Genomic DNA, 24,680 nt, shown 5'->3' with positions numbered 1-24,680 from the left:
TTTTACTGCACAACGTGAGTTATTTCCCATCCTAGGTTCCCACCGAGAAAACTCTGAATTTAAAAATTTGCCAATTAGTGGCAGTAACTACTGGTGAGATCTGACCCAGTCGAACAGTAGTGCGTGCTGAACGCTGCGAAGGGCAGAGCAATGTTCCAGGAGAACTAAGGAACCAGAACACCAGACAGTAACAAGAAGCAGCATGCAGTTGTTTGCCCAAGCTTACTTTTCCCTTCAGAAGAACTGAAGGTTGCGTCCCTGCCTTAACATGACAGTTACGCTATAAATTCACATCAGCCAGAAGTAGATCTTTGCATGTACATGAAAGTGAGCGCTAATTGCTGCAGTAACGTTTAGGACAATTATTAAATAGAGTGTTTGTAAGAGAGTGTGATCGGGAAAGCAACAAATTAATTCCTCCAAGAAACAAGTTCCTCAACCACAAATGCTCAAACATCTTCACCGTTTCTCTTCCTTCTTTCATAAATTAAGCCACTCCTATTTAATTTGTCCTAATAAAATAAATACAAAGAGGGCATGACTGCTCCCTATACATATATGGGGATAAACACCAAAAAGGGAAGGGCCTATTCATACAAAAGGAAGAAACAAGCATAAACACCAGTGTTACAGTCTCACTATGAATAAGCTAGCTTGGAAACTCAGAGAGGATTTCCAGTCTTTATCCAGTCTTCCAATCAGGTTCTGGAATGATCTTCTGATGGAAACGGAAGGAAAAAAAGTCCTCAGGTCAATCTTTAAGTGGTTTTAAGGGGAAACTCAAGGTTCACCAAAGGGACGACACAGTATGTGCAAAAGCAAGGGGCTGGAACCAGTGACCTGAAAGGACCCAGTAGGTAGAACGGTACAAACCAGGAAACAACCTGTTCTGCAAGAGGTCATTCACCACCTTGTAGCTCAGAAAACACCCGAGACAGAACAGATGCCAACTTGTTGACTGGTAACTGAGCAAACTGACCTTCAATGAATAGAGAACATAAATGGGACTGAGGACTCCACTCTATTAAATATACAAACGTATATTGATTCCTCTACCATGGATGATGGGCCACTCCATCAGCCAGAAAAAGAGCTGCCAATTTTCAATCTGAGCTTGAGCATACCTGAGATTTATGACGTGTCCAACCTACACCCTTTTCCACGAGGTACTGAGCTGCTGAGTTCCACATGACACACAGGAACACTATTTATTCTGGTATGTTGCTATCCATCTGTCTCAGCTCCTGGAGATCCGTAGGTAACCTCAGACTGCCCTGAGGCTATATTCACTGTGTCTGTAGTTGCTTCAACAGGATATCCCTCCTAGACTCTGGTGCATTTATAACACATGGGAACAGAGAAGATCTCATTTCATACTTTCACTGCCTCCAGGTAAACTCCCATAGGATCTGGGGCAAACCTTTAAGCTGCTCGTTCTCGTAATGTTTGGATGTTAGACGAAGATGGGATCTGGCAGATGGTAAAGCAAGTGACCTCAGAGTCCCTAATACGTATGCACTATTGCTGGAGGAGTAGGGAGGAGTTATCTCAAGTCACTTACCACTGACAGGAAAGACTAGGCTGTGTCCTGCTGGGCAGTCAGCTGCAGAACTCTACTGTCTCCAGAGATAATCGTCTATTGTCTCTATAGTTAGAAGAAAAGATACAACTTTGCTGCTGTCTCTGCTAGCTTCTGCCTTTAACTGATCAGCTATCTAAGCATAGGTTGCAATGGCTATCTGGCACACACTCCTACACTCTCAGGCATTTCATGATTATTGTTGGAACCACAAAGGGCAAAGAAACTCAGACAGGTACCAGCTAGAGCCCAGTAGGACTCCAAATCAATTCTTACCACTAGCAGGATCACCACTTGGCCTGTCAGCTGCTGGTGATCTGCTGCAAGAGACAGAACGATGCAGGCGAGTGTCTGACCTCCAGACTATTTACATTGAGTCACTTCAGGTCCCACATAAGATGAAGAATTCTTTAATTTAATATCAGGAAGCTCTGAAGGTAAATGGGACTCCAACCAAGGACAGGATCTGAAGCCCGTTGATCTGGTCTTTCAAATCAGAAAGGATTGTAACTGGCATTACTTGATCCAAAGAAGTTACTGTGGTGACAAATGGTCAGAAAAAGAGGTAAAGACAATTACGTATTTCGAAGTAAACTGAAGGTAAGACATCAAGTTCTCCAGTTAAAACTGTTTTATTCTCTTAAACAACATTGGAGATGAGACTGCAGACGCAACAGTGACGCTCCCATTTCCTAACCTATAACTTATCCATGCAACCTCAAAGTTCACATTTCTCTGTCCCCCTTCCATGGGAACAAGGTATGTTTTAGGGATCAGCACTTTAATACACATATTAATTTCATTAGTACAGGTAAGGTTTTTTAATCTCTCTAAAGAGAAATTATATTCTGTAATAGTTTATGAATAACTGCCTATTAAAAACTTAATAGCTAAACTCACTAAATGATTTGTCTCTAAACAAATGCTCTCCTTGTGTTTTTACATTATTCATAAAAGTTTAATGTACCTGCATTTGATAGATCAGATACCACATCGCATAACTTGAGAAACAAAGTTACCCTCTATCACATGTTGACTCATACTGTTTATATGGAAAAGGGGACGGTTAAAATCATGTAAAAACTTTGTCTCTTTTGGACTTTAAATGTGCTTTGCCTATAAAAAGATAGTACTATAATTTTTAAGTGAGGAAGGATTTCTGGGGAATGGTAATATTGATTATATAGCTGGGGGAAAAAAACACTTTAGATATACAAACCTTGCTATTACTTTTTCAAACACAAAGAAAATCTTCTAAGTTAAGAGTCTGAAAATTTTGACTCGGTTTAACCTATTTTGTTAAAAATAGAAAGAAATTGCAAAGAAAACGTTGCTAATGTTCTGTCAACAGCAAGTGGAAAGTTTGCCAGTCCTTGTAGAGCACAGAAAGAAATGGATAACTGAAATAAGCAAAACACAGAGAGAGTTTAGATGGAGGTAGGAAAAATTCTAATACAGAATAAAAAATAGGTTTCATTAACAGTATCCAGAGAGGCTTTTGTGTTTGACCAAGCATGTAATACTCTAGAAAGTGCATGGGTATGGGATCCATGGAGTCTACCATCTTGCTTGAGGCCATTTTAGGTGAAACGCTTTGGGAACTTTTGTTACTTAACCACAGTCTGGTGTGTGCCTGCTTGCCAGAGTGTTTGTTTCTAGCAATGTGTTTATTGAGGTTGTGGGAGCTCTTTGAAAGCTGCAGGGCAGAGGGAGAGAGAGGGAAGAGTTCTGTGAAAATTTCTTCCAGTACAGGCTCTAATTACTTAATGATTTTCTTTATCAGATCCAAACCAGGCTGGCTTGTCAACTAGCAACACATGATCGATAGGCATCTATCTCCCTTCTGCCCTGCAGCATGCCCTGCAGGAGTTTGTGCAGGGCTTCTGGGTAGCTCGTTCAAAGATGAAAGCTTCCTCTCTGCAGAAGAGTCCTCACCGGGTAAGGGTCGCTTTGGATCAGGGAAGCCAATGGGGCCGTATTGTCCTCAGGGCACACGCAGCCCCGTCTGAGAACCTGGCTGTACATCAAAGCCTTTGTGGTGGCCTCGGGTCATCGCCAGCTTTACAGTAGGCATATTGCTCTGTGGGGTTCCCTTTTAGGTCGGTCCTGATGTCGGAAAGTTACAGTCATATGAGGAATATTTCAGAGAGAGTTTGAAGAAGAGAGATGATGGTTATTGAACTTGTGATGAAAACCAGGGGGAGTCCAGAAAGCAAGCACATACCTCTGGGAAAGGCGAACTTGCTGTTAAAGCACAGGACTGAACTGTCAGCGGAGCCAGAGGGCTACTTCTACTCCTGGCTGTCCTCAGGCTTCCGTCTGATCCTGGCTAAGCCACTCCTTTCCTTCTGAGACACTCTGCAGCTACTTCTCAGGGTGTTGCAGGCTTACAGGAATGTTCCCTAAGCTGACTGAGCCTCGGGCAGAAGGCAGGAAGCAGCAACACTCTACACATAGCTCTGATCATGAAATACGGCAGAGAAAAACTCTAGAACGATCAGGCAAAAAACGTGAAGGAGAACATCCTAGAGAAGGACTTCTCCGAGGCTGGAAGCAGGTCTTAACTGAGAAGGGGATAGAGCAGGGAGAGCGGAGGGCTGGGAAGAGAAAGGCTAGAAAACTGCACTGAGAAGATGCAAAACATAGAGAAATGGATGTGAAAAAATACATAAAACATTTTAAATGAAATTAACAGAAAATAGGATTCTAAAAACCACCAAGAACTTCTAATGCTGATAAAATCAACCAGTTACAAAACCTAACCAGAAGCACGAAAAAAACAGATCATATTATGTTAATAAAGAATTAAGATTTGCTGTATGTTCATTTTAACATGTATGTAAACACTAACAGTCTGTAGGCTGCCTATTAATTCACATGTGGCATATTTACACTATTTCTGATATTATACCCCATGCTGGGACATCCCATTACAGAGTCACGGTGGCGGCTCCATACTTAAGGTGTCAGGAGGCTGGGAATTCTGCAACACATCGCCTCTCTCCTGTTATTCTCTTGCAGTAAGATTACTTTTGGGCAGGAATTTGCCATTTGCTTTCAGCCCACAAGGGAATCTCTTAGGGAGCTGACAAATTGATTTAAGCAGCTGTGGAATATTTTCCTGACTTTATGTTTTATTAAAAGAGGGGAAAAAAAAAAAAAAAGCTTTGTCATCTTTTGGTGTTTTATGCAACGAGAAGAAGAAATGTTTGGTTTACAAAGTGACTACTTTTCCTTAGACATTGCCATTGCCTCCCATGAGGACTGCATCTGATTGCAAACCTGACTGCAACCACTGGTGGCTGGGAGGCACCAGCTTCCTAAAACGTGTCTAACACTTCCCAAAATGCAGGCAGACCTGGAGAAGAGAGAAAGTGCCAAAGGAGTGGAGCTCGAATCAGCATGAGGTGTATGTAAACAGTCGTAATGCTCATGTACAAAACATGCTTCTGCTGGTATCACGTTTCCAGATCCCCAAACATCCAACAAAGAAACGTTAAGCAGCGTTATTCCGTTTCACAGACGGAAGGACTGAGATGGAAAAGCAGAATATGACAAAGACAAAAGATGCCTCCAAATCTGGAGCCGTAATTCCTCATCTAATATGCCTCCCGTGAGGCCTTGTTGCTTATTATAAATAAAGTGTTTCATTCCTGGATTTCAGTCGTAAGAGAACTTTAGAACTTCTCCACAAAAAGGGATGCTATGAGTCCAGCCCTTGTCCCAAGAAAGACTGGAAGGATTAATTAAGGCTTGTGAAGCACTCAGACTACAGGGAAAGCCCCAGGAGGAAGTTCGTATTTCCATATTCTGACCAGGGCTTGAAAGGCACGCAATAAATACAGCCTGAGGCACCGAACAAACAACATGAATAAAATAAAATATTGAGCAGCTGTTCGTTAAGTGAATACTGTTCATCCCACAGCAAACTTTATTTTTGCCTCAGGCTGCAGGGAGCAGGGGAAGCAGATTGAGCTGGAAATAAAATTTTACTTCAAAGGGTTAAATAGTAGCATAGTTATAAACAACTGAAAGTGATTCTTATAAAGCAAAACATTAGACAACCTTAAGCCTAAAGGGTAAGCCACACTACTGATTATACCACAAATGCAATTGGTTTAGATAGTGCAGAAGGCCTGTGATTTATCAGGTTAACTTTCTGCAGAGATGTCGTTCAAGCTATAAAAACCAGGTGGACATCACCAAATTCTCACAAACCTCCCCCAGTTTTTATAGGAGGGGAAGGGAAGAGGTTCCATCACTGTAACACCGTTCAAAACAGTACGCTAACCGAAGATGGGGAGCTCTGCCTGGAATTACCGAATAAAAAACCCACACAAGCCCTGCTTTCCTGCACTCTGATTTCCTGCTCCCTTACCTACAAGTAAGCACAGCGAAGTTGGCGGCTGAGCAAGCGCTTGCAGGGGAGCCACAGGCACGGCCCGCACACCTAGCTGGGTGCAGCACACCGGCTTCGGGCTTCTCTCACCAGCTGCAACGGTTTCACTGGCTTTTCAGTGTCAGAAGAGGGATACCTAGAAGCGGAGGCAGCCTGCGCGAGCATCCTGATGGGAAAAATGAACGAAAGGCAGCACAGGCACTGCGCGCACAGTGACAGAGCCTCGGTCTTCAACCGTTAAAACTTCTTTGGCAGTTACAGGGAAGGAGAGAGGTGATGCCTGAAAAAACAACGCAGAGAGCAAGGAAGGAAGACCAAGAACCATGTTAATCACAAGTAGCTGGATTCCTCTGCACTGCAACCATGAATATGATTTCATCGCATTTCTGATTTTCCTTCCCAGAAGTCACCCCCTGATATCACTCTTCCCTCCACATTATTTTTTCCCTTTGCAGAAATACCAGTTTTTGAAAGACTGCTGTTCAGATCCGACAGTCAGTAATTACCATTCATGATTTTAGACTACACCTGAAAAAACTGCTATTTTATCAAACCTTTAGGAAGAAAAAAAAAGAAAAAAACAACAATCAAGTCAATCTTCTCAGCAAACACAGCTGCCACACCTTTCAAATTATAATTTGGTGGTAAGTGAATAAACTGAAAAATATTGGGGCAAAAACCCAAGCCAAACAATAAATAAATAAAAGAAAAAAGGAGTCTTAGGAAACCAACGCAGTATCTGATCTCTCCTCTTTTTTGCTGCTGAAAGACACATGGCATGCACAGTATTTTTAACTGAGGAGTCTCGTTTCAAATATATGCCACGGAATCTTATTTCAAACATATACTAAATAAGGAGGGGAGTAATAAAACAGGCAGTCCCTTACTCTAATTTTATCCGTCTCCCTCCTCTTCTTTCCTTGATGCAGTGAAACTTTAAATCCAACACCAAACCCTGTCTCTCTCTCTCCTGTTTTTTTTTTTTACAGTGATCAACATTTTCCTAAATGACCCCCGAAAGGACCTACTTCTAAACTACTCATTAGTAACAGCCACGTTTGCAATATTAACCTGGATGCGGCTGTTTATTAAGATCTTTTAAGGGGTTTCGAATGAAGACACACTGCCGGTGTACAGGGAGCACAGAAGGGGTAATTTAAAACCCGTGTTTTTCCTCCCCCTCGCCGAAAACATGCCCAGCATTGTGCAGCTGTGCTGCCAGCTTCATCACTCCCTCTGTCTCCACTCTTGCTAATTAAAAGGTTGATCACAGAACAATGCTCTTCTCATTAATTTCGCCTTTCTGATTGGGCGGGATTCCCGCTCGCTCCGCCTGATCTTTTCCACGCTGCTGAAGTTAATGTGACAGGAGCCCGAAGATGGATTACCCGCTGCCATATTGCCCATCACCTCCAATCAGCAGCTATCTGGGTAAACTGATTGTTCTAATTTGCTCTCATTATTTTTACAATATCAGGAGAAAATAACGCACACAGCTCACTGTCAAAGCCGTGAAAATCAGCCATTAGTTAAACCCAGACACTGAGTGGCTTTATTAGAAGCGCTGCGGTTTATTGATGCGGCTTCTGTACCCTAAGATAATACCTGCCCTGTTTAAGCACACTTTTTTTGGGCGTATTTATGTTGAAAGAAAATATTTATTAGGATACTTGTGGCAAGACGCGCTGTCGCAGCCTGTTATCCTGATACGCTGGCGTACAGTGAAGATGAAGAACAATAGGCTTGACTTCCACATAAAGAAGGGCAAAATATGCAGCAGCCTGCCTGCACATCTCCCCCGTTATTTTACAGTTTAAATAAATTAAATCATTTCAGCCCTAGCACGACAGGTACAATATGTAAATACACCCCCAAATCACACAAAATATTGTAATACAGCCAAGACAAAGCTGGTATGGGCATAATTGTGGGAGCTGTACGTACAAGGTCAACGATTTGGGTTGGGGTATTTGTTTGGGTTTTGTTCTGCTAAGCAAAGGAGCCTGTGGAGCCCAGCATCGAAACACGGCAATTGAGAGCAGGAGCTCCGAATGATAAGGCAAACTGTTTCGTACAGCCGGGAAACTCTTTTTCCCCTACGAAAAAGCATCGTGCTGCCGCAACTTGGGAATGAGTCAGAGCAGAAATGTCATTCCACGCTGGAGCTTCTCAGGATCCCATAGCTAAGAGATGAATAAAGTATTGTTAGCGCGATGAAGTCAGGCATTTTTACACTGCAGCAGTGGTTAAGAGCTACATTCAAAATCCTGGACCGCTGACAGTCTCTATGCTGTGTATAAAGGGACCTAAATTATTTTGGCTGCTGCCTATCTGCATCTTAGCAAAGGGAAATGCTAAATAGAAGGATTAACAGAAATACGGTACCTTAAATCTTGCTAAACATAAACCTTAAACTGGAGTCTACAATGCTGTAACTCGCAATGTGCTCGAAGACTGACAGGCAGAGCGCAGCAGACTGATTTTACTTTTAAATAATATCTAAATTAGATTAGCTCTTTGTGTAGATCTGCATGAACCAGAGGGGACATTCATCATTGTGCCAAAAAAGTTAAATTCGCTGGGGTACGCTCAAAGTGAATGGTTCTAGACCTACGTTTTATCTCTCAGACACATCATCAAGACGCTGTGCCAATATGCATGAAGCCAGCTAGGAGCTGCAAGAAAGACAACGGGAGAGTAACTGGATACCAGAAAAGGTTTAATTTTTCCCTTTGTAGATTATGAATTGCTCAGGACAGGATCTGTGGCTTCCCTGTCTGGTAAGCAAAGAGCATCCCTTTCAATACTTGAGCTTCTTTTTTAATATTTAAACGGATTAAATATAAGGAAGGGTACTCTCCTCCCTCCCCCTCCAAAACAGATGTAATTCTCCTTCCCCTTCCTCCCCCTGCTGTAATTTAAAACACTACAATTTGCAGTACTGCTTTCTTAATATTTTTAAACCCTCATCAGCTAGGGCCTTGCATTTGGGGGTTGATTTTTTCCTCCCTCCCAGCAAAAGCTGCCTCCCAGCTTCGTTTGGTGTTTCTTGTGACCCTTGCTAATGGTTTCCTCTTGGAGGGGCGTGCCAGGCTTTTCTCCTTAAAATTCCTGCACTGAAAGCCTGCACCGCACCACACTCCACGAAACGTGCTGATGGCACAAATTACAAGCCCCCAGCCGAACACTCCAGCCCCCACCATTCGGGCAGATTTATGTGGGCTCTTGCCGACGTTATTACAAGTCAGAGTTTATTGGGAAATTGTTACATTATGCGGAGTGTCTAACAAATTGCTTATGCTGCTATAATTGGATTACAACAGCCGCTTGCTCCCACCGGTAAGATTAGGCAAGTAGGACTCCTGCCGATCTCTGAGCGTTAGCAGTAATTTTATTTGCCTTGCCTCTCTCTTTCCTAACAACATGCCTCTTTCCCTGCCAGCTGTCTGCTGAAAAGGCACAGGCTTGTTCCTTGGCCCTAACAATGCAATTACAGCCCTGCAGATCGCACTGTTTGTGCATTAAGTACAGAGCCAAAACGAGGCGAATTGATCGTTTGACTTTTGGAGGAGCCATGTGATCTCGGCGTGCGGGTGATCCGGCATGCATCAGTGGGCAATGCTGCAGTACACGCCTGCTGATGAACTCGCCTCATGCCATTTCCCCTCCCCGTCTGCTCCCGACAGCAAAGACGTTGGAGCCTACCATTAATCCGGATCTGGCTACAGAAACGAGCTCCTTTTTGTCACCTCTTCTGCTGGGCTAAACTCAGGGCTGGTTTCGCCTTCTGAGACGTGACGCTTGGCCACACCAGTGGCATCCCTGCGGCGGGCTTTGGTACGAAAAGATTATTCCAGCATTTCACATCCCAAGCTTTAGCACAAGAATTGGGCTTATTTTTCAAACAACTTTTTAAATTCTTGCTTTTGAAAAATACAGAAGACGTGCCTAGGTAAGGTCATGATGATGGTGTTTGTTTGCCCTACGATCTGAGGGTGCTGCCGCTGCAGGTGACTACTTGAGAAGTGATGCTTCTCTGTGCCTTTGCCAGTTTACCACTAAATCCATCAAGGATTTGGATTCCAAAGTGTTTCATGTTTCCATCACAAAAGCTCCCTAAAAAACTGCGAGCCAATTTTTTTTTCACACTCTTATCCTGGTGAACACTCCCTACAAGCTTAATGTGACAGGACCGGAATGAAGATCCCATGACTGTAACTCTTTATGCAGACTATCGATCACCAAAACACAGCAAACATTTGGGGTGGAAGAACAACATGTGACTATACACGCAATAAACGTGCAGGGCAATGCTGATTAAGGATGCCAGGTGTTTCCTAATTTGAAAGTTTTATATTACATCTTCACTACCTGTATACGTGGAGGATTATAGGAGAACTCAGTTTAGATGGGACCTCGGGAGTTCTCCAGTCCAACCTCCTGCTCAAAGCAAGGTCTGTTATGAGGTCAGATCAGGTAGCTTAGGGCTTCAAAACCTCCGGGGATGGAAGAAGCTGCAAAGCATCCACAGGCAACCTATTCCAGATGATGCTCATCATCATGAAAAAGTTTTTCTTTGTGACCAGTCAAACTTGAGAGGGAGTTTCTAAGACCTGTACGGGAGCCCCTTCAAGATTTCCTGAACTCAGCTTCACAGGTAATGCAATTTTCTTTCTCGAGATTCCAAACCCAGGCCTCCAAAAAGTAAAAACATCTCCATCGAGTTGACTGCAATTTGGAAATAATTCTTCATATCAAGATTTTTCATATCACATGCCCATCCTTACTGCAGAGCTTTGAGAAGTGATCTCTGGAATGCACTTAGAGACCCTCAGCTATAAAGCAATTTATGAGAAGTAAGTATTATAGTAATATTTCTTCAAAGTCTCTCTTTCATTTAAAAAAAAAAAACACACACAAGTGTAATTCTTTTTTAATTTGTGGCTTCATTGACACACAAAGTCATTTCGGGTGGGAAAAGAAGCAGAAATGACAAGCATAGAGTTTGCATAACTGAAGACTAAAGAAGCCTGTTTACATGTAGTTTAACACTCAAAAGAAACTCTGAACAGCTGAAATGCCTTATAAATAGCTCAGACCCAGAGGAAGTGCAAACGTCTGCATTGTGAATTGTAGATCTTAATTACAGACAATGGCTGGTACAGCAAGTAGCACGGAAAAAAAAAGTGAAACAGTTGCACTGTTCATGGTTGGCAATAATTCTTCAGGAAAATATTTACTATCAATCAGTTATGAGAAAAGGGACTCTGCGCTCATAAAACAGCACGTTGCTTCTCATACCAGGACCATTTTGCTTCAGCATAATCTGAATTTAAACAGCTTGTTTCCTGCGGATATAATTTTGGAAATAAATAAAACAAGTCTATCAAAATCTGGAGAATGTGTATGGTAGGGTAGGGTGGGGGAGCAGAATATCACATTTCTTTCTCAGTCATTTGCAAAAAGGTTATTAGACTGAGGGGAAGCTAAAGCATAAAGACTGTCCTGACCTAAAAAGTATAAATAAAATAAAAAATTAGAAACTCACAATTAAGGTGAAAGTAGACATATTGCTATGAAAGAAGATTAGCATTAGGTCAAAGCTTTTAGATAAGCCCCTGATTCTGTATTCTGCTTGTGCTGTCTAAATACTGAGAATTCAGTGCTGGACTTCACATTTTAAAGCACCTTTTGAACATTAACTAACCCTCAGCAATGTCCCTGCAATACAAGCCATTCACGCCACCCTCTTTTACGAAGAAAATACCTGGAACAGACATGTAAAATGACACGTATCCATCTCAAGGACTGGAAAGGCTTCAGAAGCACTGGAAAACCGTCCATTATCTAAAGATATACCAACTCAGCAGTGTATCACAACAGATCTCTGAGCTGGCTTGAGTTGTTCATGCAAAGTAAATGCAGGGACACTCAGGAAAGAGGAGCCATCAATCTGTGACACAAAGGGAGTTAAGAGTACAAGAGGGACACTCTTCAGATCCATTTGTCCTACTGCCAAACTGGAACCCTAAATGTCAGTTTTTTAAAGAGTACTTGTGGTTTCGCCATTGAATTCATATAAAAATTCTGAGCTCGATGTTATTATTATTGTGCAGACTATTCTTACCCTAAAAATTCTGAAGTAGTGATGCAGAAAGAACTTACAAAGGAAAGCAGACTGCAATTACCAGCTACTTCCACCACTCCCTGCTTTATGGAATCATCCTTTAATGTAGAAGTGTAGCTACAGCTAAGTAATACTATGCATCTTTGAAGAAAATTTCACATAGCATGCTTGAAGTGACAGGCTTTGTTCTGCATTTCTGAACAGACCAGGACATAGCTCTGTTCCCCTGCATACCGCAAACAGCACATTACTGCATGCTTATGCTGAACTTTTCATCCAAGGATCTCAAAAGCATCATACAGTCAAATTTCACAGCATTCCTGCAAGGAGAGTATTGTTCAATTCACTTTTAAAAAGGAGCAGGAAGAGCCATCAAGGCCAGAGAGAATGAAGTTGCAGTGCTGGAAATGAAGAGTGTGAACCCTTTCTGTATTCCTAGTTCAATAGTGTAACCATTACAGAATGCAAAGTTCAAAGTACAACAAAGAGCAATTCAGAATTCCCTAAAAGGCACAGCATGCTTCATGCAAAGACCTGAGAAGCCTCTTGGTTAGCTGGGACCTAGAGGAAGGACCAGTGAGCATATGTGGGTAGCAAGGAGTGCTCAGCAGCATTTTTCTTTATCTAAGGGGAACGAAATTGGAGAAAGACACAGAGAACTTCTCCCAGCTGCTGCTGAGCTCAGATCTAAGCAGAAATCAGGGGATGCTGTGTGCCATTTAAAAGGTGTCTGTGCTGTCTTTGGCTCGTATGCCATAGGTTGCCTGTCTCTTGCACATATAGGAATGAAATACATGTACAAAATGAGAACACTTCCTTACGTAGCAGATGCAGACAAAGTGGAACTGACTGCATTAGTTAATAAAAAGTGAAGTCCTATCTAACGAATACAGGAAATGGGTATTGGCTGTACAACCCCATAACATCAACTATACGCTAATCTCTTGCTGGGAACGAAAAGAGCACTTTGAATCAGGTTATTTCCAAGATCCAAGAAAGCACAAAATCCAACAGACTCCAAGTGAACAGCAAAACTCAAACCTAACACAGCCCACATTATAAAAGGGTGAAAAGGCAAGACCTTCTTTTGAGAACAAGAACATACATAATCCACCCAAGCAAAGACTCGGCCAAGGAGACTGGAGACAGTCAGAGCCTCCCTCACTGCAGAGCAGCGTATGAAGGTCACCACAGAAAGCAAGTGGTCCCAGGTACAGAACAGAAGAGAAACTTGTCTGCACACCCAGGAGCATCACAGGAGTCCTAGGGACAGACCAGATGCCAGGGGGTTTTTAACTGTGGCCCTCTCTAATTGAGGCTGAAACGCACACCAACACCATTATCTGGCCTGAAGATACTGGCTTGCAAAATATGGAATAAACAATGGGAACAGATGCTCATTTGGCCAGTTTTCAATAAGCCTCATTAAAACCAAACACCCTGTCCTTGGAGCTCAGGTTCATGCTACATTTCTACCTTATTTAAGCACCTAGCACGAATTTCTGAGAAAGCCATTCGCTTGTGGTTGCACACCAGTAGCATCGTAACAAGAAATCCTCTTGCAAACATTTTGTGCTTTCTAAAAGGACAAGCAGGAGAATTTGTGCATGTGTGTACATATGTAAAAACACAATTAGAAAGTACATTTACTTTTTAAAGCCATTAGGTTAAATATACATCACACTTGTTGATCACTCAAAGGCAATGGGCAGCAACATGCCAAAAGATTAATGGAAGAGCTCCTGAGGATGAAAGACCCGCTGTTACAGATCACGCAGGTGACATCTGTGCACCTAAATATATAGCTTTTAGTTTATGATCCCTCCTCTTCAGTCAATACATGTGCACGCTTGAAACAATTTTTATTGTGCCTTATCTGCTTCTAACCACATACTCCCAAGTCCCAACAAGGGAGTTTCAGAGGACAAACATACCAGAAAAGCAAGGCTAAGAACAACATACAAAGATTAATCAGAACAGGATATTCTATTTTTAAATGCCTGAATAAAACTAGATAATCCACAGGCTTGCAAATACCACCGAGCACCTGGCTGTGGACAGTCAGCTTGGCATCATACCGATGACTGGGCAGACTAACTCACTAACACAGAGCTCCTTGAGTGGTTGAAAACCCAGTAACCCTATGCTACTTTGCATACTTGAAAATCTTGTGTGTATATATATACGCACACACACACGCACTTCATTTTCCACCATTTTAGAAACAATGCTGAGCTTTGTCAGCTTGGTAGGTTGCACCTGAATGTCCTGTACAGAAGTACTCATTAACAAGAGAGCTTGATGGATGGGCAGTGCTTCAGTCTGAAAAAAAGATATCTCACTATTGATGTGCATGGCCTCAAGAGAAACTGAAAATCGTTCTTTGAACAGACTTCAGAAGCATCAAACACATGATCAGCAAATGGCATTAATGTAATCATAACAGAGCACAATTTTCTTTTTTTTAAGTAGGTGCAGAATCAGAAATCCTGTTTTCAGAAAAAAAAACTCGTCTCTTGCAGACTGACAGTTCTGACAAGCACACGACAGCGCTCACTGTGATTCCCAGTCAGGGCTGATGCTGCACTGCAGAATCAGAAAAGGTAAATCATAATTTCCAAAGTAATCCTTTTTGTCTTTCACTGCCAGTTTTAAACAAAAATAAACGAAAACCCTATAATACTTTTGGAAAAGTGCTGCAGATAAAGTAACCCACGCTCATGCTTTCCAGCATTCACTCCCTTGACAAAACATTTTAATGTCCAAAGCCCTAAGACACATCAATCATGGAGGATAAAACTCGCCATGTGCGTAAGGCTAGGAGAAGGCCTCTGAACTCCTTAAATCCCGTTTAAGCCCTGCACCGAGGGAACATTTAACAGTTGTGCCATTTGCCTATGCCATCACTGAGCCATCTGCATCCAGCTAACTGGATTTTTAAATGCTTCAACACTTCTGGAATGTGAAATTTCTTAGAACCTATTTCACTTTGGTTTGTAGTTTAGAAGGCAAGGGGAAGGGGGTGTAACAGCCTGACAAGCTAATAATAGGGGAAATATATCCCCAGAAAAGTCCGTATTTTTATTTCATAAGGACTATATATATGGATATATATACCATATAGCTTAGTATGTATAGTCTGTGTGGTCATACAGCAGTATATATAGCAGTATATACAGTAGGTATGGCTATATATACAGTCATGCAGCATATAGATGCAATACTTAAGAACATGCACCTTTCCACCTCCAGGATGACTGTTCAAATTCATCCCAATAGCATGAAAGAAGTCTTACTGTTCCTACCTCCAACCCTACCCCTATCTCTTACCATGATCCCCACTGAAAACAATGCTTTAGGAGAGTCTATTATTTGGGGCATTAGGATGTTAAAGGTCATGACTTAAATTAGCTGTACTTCTTGCACATCCTTGCTCCTTAGTGAGGTGATCAGGTCCAGAAAGACCCTGTGCTGTGAAGCACATGGGGTTGAGTGGGTTTGCTCTAGCTAGCTTCCTGTGAGCTGCTCATGGCATCAAAATAGCGCTATACGCTGACAGAATTCAGTAAGAGCTGCTTGAAGAATTTCACCCACTTCGCATCATAAAGGGCCTTAGAAAGCAATGTGCAATACCATTGATCTTAAGCTAGGAATGGAGGTTTGGGTATTAAATATGAGCACTTTGTACCAAGACTGGTAGCCTTCCTCTGAAGTACCTCCTCACTGGAAGGCAACCTTGCACGTCAAGCGCAGTTTACAAGTGCTAAGCCACCTGCATGCACCACGACAAACTTATGATGGCCAATTCACCGACAGAAAACGAAGGTAATGAAACATCCACATTTCACCAGAAAAATCCCAAAGCAAAGATTTAGCTGGGAGATTATCTTAAAGGTCAATACAAAAACGGGTCCCAAAGGGACAAGGCACCTTTAGAGTATGAAACAAAAAAGGGTCTTCAGGAAAATCAAGGAACTGAAAAAACGAAAGAGAAAACAGGCTTTCAAGTGGTCAGGTTGTGGTGACAGAGGAGCAACAAAATGCCAGCTGGTTTCAGTAACAGATGGCTGAGTGCACTGATCTGTCCTGCATGCCCATTCTAAACTTCCTTTCAGTGGAAATACGAAGCTTATACAAGGCTAAGCAGATCCTTCACACAGCCTTTTTATACTTATTGCATCATGGTTCAAATGTTTTCCACCCACAAACAACCCTGCATGTATCCTATTTTACTGCAGTTACGCTAAATTTTAAGAAAAGAGGGTGGCTAGTGGCACCTCGTTTGTTCTGATCATATCTACCACAATTCTCAAGGAATGTCTTTTCTCTGATGCATTAAGATACCCATTTTCTAACTGCCGTATCGCCCTCCTCCCCCTCCCCTAAACATGATATAAAGAGTTCTCATGAAGTATTTTAGCATGTATCTGGATCATTTATCATTTGAAGTTGCCACAGCTAATTACATGGCAGGAATAGGTCATGCCACTGGAAAAGCCTATTACTTGTAGAGCAGAATGAACCCTTCAGTCCCGATAGCTCAGGACTCAAGTAATCATTTCCACCAGAGGGAAACAGCACATCTCAAAACTCTGCACTGAAGGACAGAAAAGCCTACCCAAAATACTTACTTTTTAAATACTTTAAATACTTACTATTTAAATACTTTTTCGAAGTGTAATTTTTAACAAGAACTTTTCTTTGAATAACAGTGAACAATACAACCAAAAACTTTCCAAACCAAAGACGTTCTTTTACTTACTTTGGCCACACAATTTTCAGTCTTCATAGCCGTGCTTCCTAGACACACCGTTTCCTGGTTTAAGCACAGTCTGGCACAGCTGTTGTAGGTCTGCAGAAAGATTAAAATGGTTATGAATAGAAGAACACAATTTTCTTTCAGGCGCCACATTTTTGGCACAAGAACCCACAACAACACTACCACATTTCCTTTTTCCTAGGGTGTAAAAGTTTCAAACGAAAATAAACTAGTCTGCAGCAAAAACCTACGTTGAGGGCATGTGTTCTCTGAAAGTGATGTTCAGTTTTATAGTTCTGAGATACACAGATTGAAGAGATTTTTCTCCTCTTTTCATTTGAGAAAAGAAAAAAAAAATCTGATCTTAGTTGTTCAGTCTTTTAAAAACTACTACATAACCAAACAGCTAAAGCAAGGCGATTTCTGTACACTCGTTACCAAAGCGCAAGGCAAATGTTAATAAACATCTCCTGTCTTTATCGGGTAAGAACACATAGGTACAGTACAAGGGGTTATAATCGGAAGTGAACAAAGGCAGACCACATCTCACTTGTATCTCATTTCCACAATTTTGGGAAGTTTGCTCTTCTGAACCAGAATGACTTTATCTTAACCCATACACTGTCCTGCACAGGGGATGTTCAAGTGGGAGTCTTTGCCAAGGACGTTACTCGGAGTCCCTCCCTCTTTTAAGGGCAGCACTTATTAAGTGTGCCTAAAATCAAACTTTGGATGACTAGACTATTTAAACTAGGATGTCTGAAAAACTCAGGAATTTCTAACGGAGGCTTTCCCTGACCTGCTTTCAACACCATTTCAACAACTACTTGATGAAGCTCAATTTTTTTTAGGAGGAGGAAGAGGACAGTAGCACTTAAGATCTCCAGTACTGGTAAAAAAAAAAACTACCTTGCTAGGCCTGGTACTAACAGAAGACAATAAATACGCCCTGTACAAGGTCACGAAACTTGCAGGCTACACCGGCATGCCAAGGGCTCCTAAACCTCTCCCTCTGCTGCACAGCCGTGCCATCGGAGCCAGAGGCCCTCGTTCAGTGCTCCCTGTGCCGAGTGCCAAACGAACGTCCTCCCCTTTGTATCCCCCTGCCACAGGCCTGGCTGGGCAAGATGCAGCCAGCAGCAGCACCCAACAGAGCAGAGGAACATGTTGCAAAGGATATCTGAGGCAAGAACACAGAGAGACCAAAGGGGGGTTATGCTAAGCAGTAGGAGGTACATTTGGAAACGCAGCGTTCCTGACGCAGCCTCCAGCTCAGAAGGATGGCAAGCACCAACCGATGGGAACTGGGTGTTTATAACCACGGCAAGCATCTCACATTATCCACCTAAGTTCTTCTGATCCTCATTAAGCATTCATTACTGCCCACCCCGTACAAACAGTTTGCTGCCTCGGGTCAATCTGTACTGGTCTGGCACAGTCCAGACGCTCGTGGGGAAATTCAGGGATTCACAGTCCCTTCCACTGGGCTTCTTTACAGACCCCCTTCAAACTCCATCAAGAAACAGAAACAAAAAGGAGCACAAAACCCCCTTATCTTCTCCACCACTCCAGCAGTTTACGTTTTATTTCTCAGTGAGCTCTCTAACCAGAAAATTGCCAGTGACAGACAGGAATGCAGAGTATCCTGGCTCCAGCGGATCTCCTTGCAAGTCCTAACACCGCTATCTGCTGCGACTAGCAGCCAGCTAGCAATTTCTGACCCTGGATCCAGAAGGAGAGCCTGAAAAATTCAAACACACGAACCCTGTCGGAGTGCCGTGTGGCCGAACAGAGTGCATCTTTCAGCAGGGCGGGGGGGGTTAGGTTCAAACTGGGATTAGGCCACAAGCAAACAGAAGTCTGAGAGACTCAACTCAGCCTCTCGCAAATATTTGCCAACGTCATAAAACCATCACTCTGGTATGCACAGCACTTTTTCTTCAGAAGAAAGATCAGGGTAGCATAAACTATCCTAAATTGTGGCTTAGATGCAGTGGCTCAACTGGTGGACAGAAAAGTTGGCGCCATCTGCTCTGCACTGACGTTCAGACAATTCTGGAGGTGAAAAACTGGAGAGTTGGTAAGTTCCTTGTTTGTTCTTTATATTTGTGTAATTTAAGCCATTTATTGTAAATCTGTGATCTCTCCCATTTGCAGTCTCATTCCTAGAATTCCAGTAGCAGTGTTTCTGCACAACATACCTCGCATGTACCGTAATTTTTATGAGGCCCTGACTCACAGAAAGCTAATACTAACTCCCCTTTGCAGATGGAAAGCTCAGTCACAAAAACATTCACTGAAAGAAACAAGGTAGCCTGTAGCTTCATGAACTGAACCATGAACCAAATTCACATCTTTTCATTTTTTTTTTTTCCCCCACAGGACAAAAAACCTTGGTAACAAGCCAGCTTTTTAAAAGCCAAACTTACACCAGGCTTTCTCTCAGATATACAAATGGGAAAGAGTGGATAATCCAAACACGCTATGTAAAATAATAAAGCCAAAACTAAAAAAAAAATTAGAATTTTATGAGAAGGAAGCTCACTACACTGCTACTCAAAAGCTGGATGTACATCAGAATACAGAAACAAATAATTCTTCCATTGTATTGCTTTATTTTTCATTAATGTCATCATTTAAAGCAGAGAAAATGAAACAGCTGATACAGAAGGCAGTGAACTTCTAGAACCTGCTGCCACAGGATGCCATGGAGAGAAACAACATCAGCAAGTAGAAAGGGGGATTAAACAAACTCAGGGACAGCACGTCCATGGAGTACTTGGCAAGGGTATCCCCTGGAGCAACAGCTGTAGAGGCTGCAGGAGCAGGAGGGGAATGGAGAGCAGAGAGAAGCCAGACCTCTTTGCTCTCCCTATGCAGCATCTTCCACTGACAGTGCTGATCGAGCTGGGCATTCCCATGTTAATACCTCTCTGCCCTTGGACCACTAGCCAATGATATTAAAATCTCTCCTTCCCAAATTTTTCAGCCACAGAAAGTAGACAAGAACTTACTTTTGTTGTGAGAACCAACTTTTGCACAGTAGTTTTGTTACGTAAAGATCTACGTAAGCACCAAATTACCCATCATTTAGTCCTTCAGCAGCTCGTTGTTTCCCAATAAAAGTAGCAGGGAAAAAAAGAAAATTAAAAGGAGTATGTATAATGGAATCAACCCATTGGGATGCAGATTTGAGAATAAAACACACAAGCAGCGATTGTCAGCTCAACGTCCCTTACTATGTTTGTACAGTTCTCCTGTTCTTCTTTTCATACTCTCACAGAAGAATGCATTATTAGCTATGTGTGGTGAATAAAGGAGATACAGAACATGCATATTCTATAATTCGGCCAAAAAACTTCAAGCAAAAATGCAGAAGTCTAGTTCTCTCTTACAGTCCAGGGGTAAAAAAAAAGAGGTCATGTCACTCTACTTAACAGGTCTCAAAGGAAATTTACTGATAATGTGGAAAAGACGCTGTGTTTGACTCACAAAGTCCAGCCACGAGAAGCTGGAAGAATATAGTGTGGAGGTTGTCTTCTACTGTTTCTCTGCAGGCAGCAGTAAGACACAAGATCACTGCTGCACATGGAGATCTGGTTTCACCTGGTATGGTCGTATTGTGTCTGTACACTAACAGCTACAAGTGAAAAAGACAGAACTGAAAACAGATTGACTGTCATATCAGGAAATAATACTGCAGAGCCCTACATTTAGGTGAAACATTGGATGGTGTCTCAGTTACACTGCAACACCTCCCTTCATTGGCTCTGATGACTATGGGAACACTGACTAATCTGGAAGAAAAACAAGAAAATCAAAACCAGAACCAAGTCACAGAAAAGCAAATTTCTCAGCTCACCTTTAAAGCTCGACCCTTTTATGAATCTCATCTAACTTGCACCAAAACCGTTCGAGTTTCTCCTCACCTTTCATCAAGATAAGAGGTTTCTTCACCAAGGAAAAGCAGTCTGAAGCGGTAGCCTGGTTCAACGCCACAGGCAGATAGCTTTGCGTTGGAGTGCTTTAATATGTTTTTATATTGCATATAAAGCATGCAAACATAAACCAGTTTGGTGAAAACTACCCTCTTTGTGGAAGCCGGCTGTAATTCTGAACAAGTTTTCAATTTTTGCACTGCTGCTAGGGTAAAACATTTTAAAGAGTTTAATTTTTACAGAGGCTTCAATGACACGAGATTATCTAACAAAGTAATGGTTAATCAATAGAGGGTTTAGTTGTCAGGTGAAACATATAACACACTAAAAGGGATTGATTGCAAGGCTCCTCCTTATTTACTAGGAGGTATATATTTAAAATGACACAAACTTGTTACCGAGCTGCATTCCTTTAACCTTGCAAAAGCCGTTTGAGAACAGTGTTAAGCAGCCCTATAGCAAAACAAGCTCTAATGAAAAAAAAAAAAAATCCTACAGATATATGGCAACCCCAAATCATGTCAGAAGCAGGGGAACCACAAAGCTGTATTCACTCACAGCCGAAGGCTTAAAATGCCACAGAGACGCTAGACTATAGTTCACTAAAGATAGAGCTGTATCCGATCTCATTCCGTAAGTGTCTTTGGTTACATTTTTCTTTTTAAAGAAAGTGCGATCCTGCTCTTTGACACAAACACGTAAACATTTCTCCTTGTGTCGGCGTAGCTGTGGATGAGCGCTCAATGCCAACCTGAAGCCTCCGACCCAAGGCAGAGCTGCGTGTGCAGCTTTTCTGCCAACTGCAATCCATTTCTTTGGCCATTTATCCAGCGAATCCCCAGTCCCTGAACAAAACTCCACTTTTTAATAGAAGCTGCAGCCCATGAGCTCAATAAGATTCTCCCCCCCCAATAGTTAATAATTACATGATTTATCAGAGAAAGATAACACTAATAAAAACGCAGCAAAAAGACAAAACCCATACCCTCCCTTCAAGTCATTTTCAGGGAAAAGATTATTAAACTGTTCTTTTTGAACAAGGGCTTTTGTAGCTAAGCACAAATTGCCAAACGGTTAGAAAAAAAGTTATTAGACTCAGAAGAATTCAGCAGAAGTGGGAAGTTATATAAACAAATCACTCCAGCAGATTTGGAAAGATCGCTTTCATCTTACTTAGAGTCTTAGGAGACCTGCATTAATTACCCTTTAAAGGTCTTTCACATGGACTATTTAAAATAAACGCAATTTATTTATTTATTTCAAATGAGGTGCTTCTTCTGAAAGAATTAAGTAATCTCAGCAAATTTAAAAACGTTTTTATAAACAGGTAATTAAAAAGAAGACTAGAATTAAGTCAAGCTGTAAAACATTCCCCATGATTCGCTGCAATTATTTTCTTAAGACTAAATTTTTGTTATCTGGAGCCCAGTCTTTGAGAAGGGTAGTCTCCACAAAAAAGCCAGAAGACATAATAAAGACCAGCCAAACAAAAAAACTAGATCATTCACAGCATTTTCCCTAAAGCACAGTTTGTCATATTGCAATTACACCTTGCCTACTGTGAAAGCCAGAGTCCTTAATATTGCCACTAGAGGGAAGAAGTGTCTCAACACATGGCAATGGTAGTTGGGGAGTGGGTTTTTTGAGCAATTACCATAACAAAGCTCCCTTGGCTGTGTGTACCTTCTAATTACTCAGTACGATTAAAATGACTTACCTAAAACAAACAGGGAAAGAAAAAAAGCCCCTAAAACAAAAAAACTCAAGATACAGACAATGCGCCTTACTCCAATCTGCCTGTTATCTGAAATTACATTTAAGCTGGAGAGCTTTTTTTCCTCATCCATCAATGCATAAGGGCAAAGAGGGGGGGAGAGCGTCACAATGCCCAACCACCACAGGGTTGTTCAGCCAAGTAAAAGCACGAAAACAAACAAAAACAAAGAGCAAAGAGAACTACATCTCTTGTTAAAATAAAGAAGAAAAAAAAAAGGAGGAGGAAATGTCGTGGTATTTAGCCATCTGGTAGCTGCTTGAAAACAAATTGTCCTCAAAAGAGCAGAAATACAGTATGTCTTCTCTCAGTTCACTGGCTTATGAATCAGACTTTTTTTTTTTTTTAATACGGGCACGGCGATATTAGACTTCAGTGCTGCTGCTGCTGCTTTCACTTGCCTCTTGTGCCACTGTGCCAAACTGGCCATCCCCATCCGAACCCTTGTTCCAACCGGGATGCCGCATTCGCAGTCTTTCAGGGTGCATCTTGTTGGCCCCATTGTTCAAAATCCCTCCGGATTTTTCTTTTCCCTGACAGCCACTCGCTGGTTTTTAAACCCTTAAATCTTTCATTTTATAAGGCACGTCATTAAGGGAAGATGGCAGCCGAGCGATTTTTCTTCCCATTGACAATTTGTGACATTTCTCCAGCAGCGTGCAAGGTGTTGAAAACCTGGCAGCTGTTACCTCCCGGGATGAAGCTCCTTTTTTATCCTCCCTTGACAGTTTAACTCAATGGGTCAGCACCTTTAAAGACTGCAAAGTACCACTGAAGTGGATGGAGGCTTGAATTACTGCTCCCTCCCTAATCAATGTAAACCCTCACTGCAGGTGAAACTCTTCATCTATAGAGGTGCATGGGGGAGGAAAATGTAATGCCCTGAGCCAGATGGTTTTCATCTTGTTTTTTAAAGAAGAAAGGAACAAGCTAACAAGGGGACAGCTACTTTGTTAGCTTCTTGGCCTCTCTCATGGCTTCGGATCCCCAGGGTTCCAGCCACACAAGAGAAAGAATACAGAAAAACATAAACACTTAAAGAAATATAACTAGGGGGCTGGCAACACGCTGCTTTCAAAGAGTTGAGAGCCCTGTTCAGCGCTTTATTTATCACTGCCCACGTTCTTCGGATGGTAAGTGGACACGGACACAAAGGGCAGGGGGGAGTAGACAACACTTGCAATTTACTCAATTACAGAGGAATGCAGAAATGCAGCAGGGTGACAGATTCCTATTAGCACGACTGCTGAAAGAGCCCAGTGGCCTTTCTGCCACACGGCAGCATTCCCATTGTAACTCAGGCTCCAGCTCAACCCAGGTTGGCTAGTTTTTTAACATGCATGAAGTGCTACAGAGGAATGGAAATGATTTTTTTTCTCTTTTCTTTGAGACAAAATATATATATATGTGTGTGTGTGTGTGTATCTGTATATATAAATATATAACCAAAGAATATTATTAAAAGTAAGACCAGGATGTGCCTCTAGCAATTTCAAGCTTGGAAGGCTTTTCAAGCAGCAGCTCCTTACTAGCAAGCATTAATACCGTAAAGATGAGCTAACCCTGCTAACATTACAGACCTGGTACGTACGTCCTCGACATCTCCCCTGGGGAAGGGAGGAAGCTGAAGCCCCACGCTCCTCCCCACCGTGCAATCATCCCCATGGGGAGGACAGCAGGAATACTTCTGGAGAACTTCGGTGTGTGCCTGGAGAAGAGCCCCAGGCAGCGGGATGAGGCCGCTGCTGCCAGCGAGCAGCTTTTTGTCTTTGCTTTGCCCTACCTTCTCTGACTGCTTTCTGCTTCTTCCAGTTGACTTGTGTATTGACTTAAGAGCAGCGTGCCTCTACTGTAACACTGCAACAGTGCCTAGAGCGTGTTTGAGGTGCTAGATGTAATTTTACAACACCATCTCAAATCCATACGAGCGAACTGAGGTAACACGCTGTGCCAAAATGCTAACGGGGAAAGATCTTGAAAACGCTACGGGGCCTGTTTGAATGGGGTAGCGGGCAGGGATTTTTTCCCCCGGACGTCCATCTGGAAGCCCGCAGACAGACAGCGGGGTCCGAAGCGAGGCGTGCAGGAGGGTCGCTGCGGCAGG

The 24,680-nt window shown here is 42.3% G+C and overlaps 1 protein-coding gene and 2 long non-coding RNA genes across 23 annotated transcripts in view; 2 read left to right on the top strand and 1 right to left on the bottom strand.

Moving 5' to 3' along the window:
* Positions 1-24,680, bottom strand: part of BTRC (beta-transducin repeat containing E3 ubiquitin protein ligase) — a 119,488-nt gene that overhangs the window by 43,896 nt on the left and 50,912 nt on the right. For all 21 annotated transcript variants that reach the window (XM_067001015.1, XM_067001019.1, XM_067001020.1 and 18 more), the window contains one exon: positions 16,868-16,957. In XM_067001015.1, the coding sequence (XP_066857116.1) occupies positions 16,868-16,957 (90 nt within the window). The remainder of the gene's footprint in view (positions 1-16,867; positions 16,958-24,680) is intronic.
* LOC125182370 (uncharacterized) lies at positions 6,114-11,370 on the top strand. The gene is made up of 3 exons (XR_007161958.2): positions 6,114-7,409; positions 8,607-8,758; positions 9,421-11,370. It is a non-coding gene; the product is annotated as an uncharacterized lncRNA (long non-coding RNA).
* On the top strand, positions 14,380-20,945 carry LOC136791310 (uncharacterized). The gene is made up of 3 exons (XR_010832999.1): positions 14,380-14,708; positions 17,499-18,944; positions 19,247-20,945. It is a non-coding gene; the product is annotated as an uncharacterized lncRNA (long non-coding RNA).

Source organism: Anser cygnoides, chromosome 7 (assembly GCF_040182565.1).
Source record: "Anser cygnoides isolate HZ-2024a breed goose chromosome 7, Taihu_goose_T2T_genome, whole genome shotgun sequence".
Taxonomy (NCBI): Eukaryota; Metazoa; Chordata; class Aves; order Anseriformes; family Anatidae; genus Anser; species Anser cygnoides.
The sequence above is the reverse complement of the archived record's forward strand: the minus strand, read 5'-3'. Positions and strand labels throughout refer to the sequence as shown.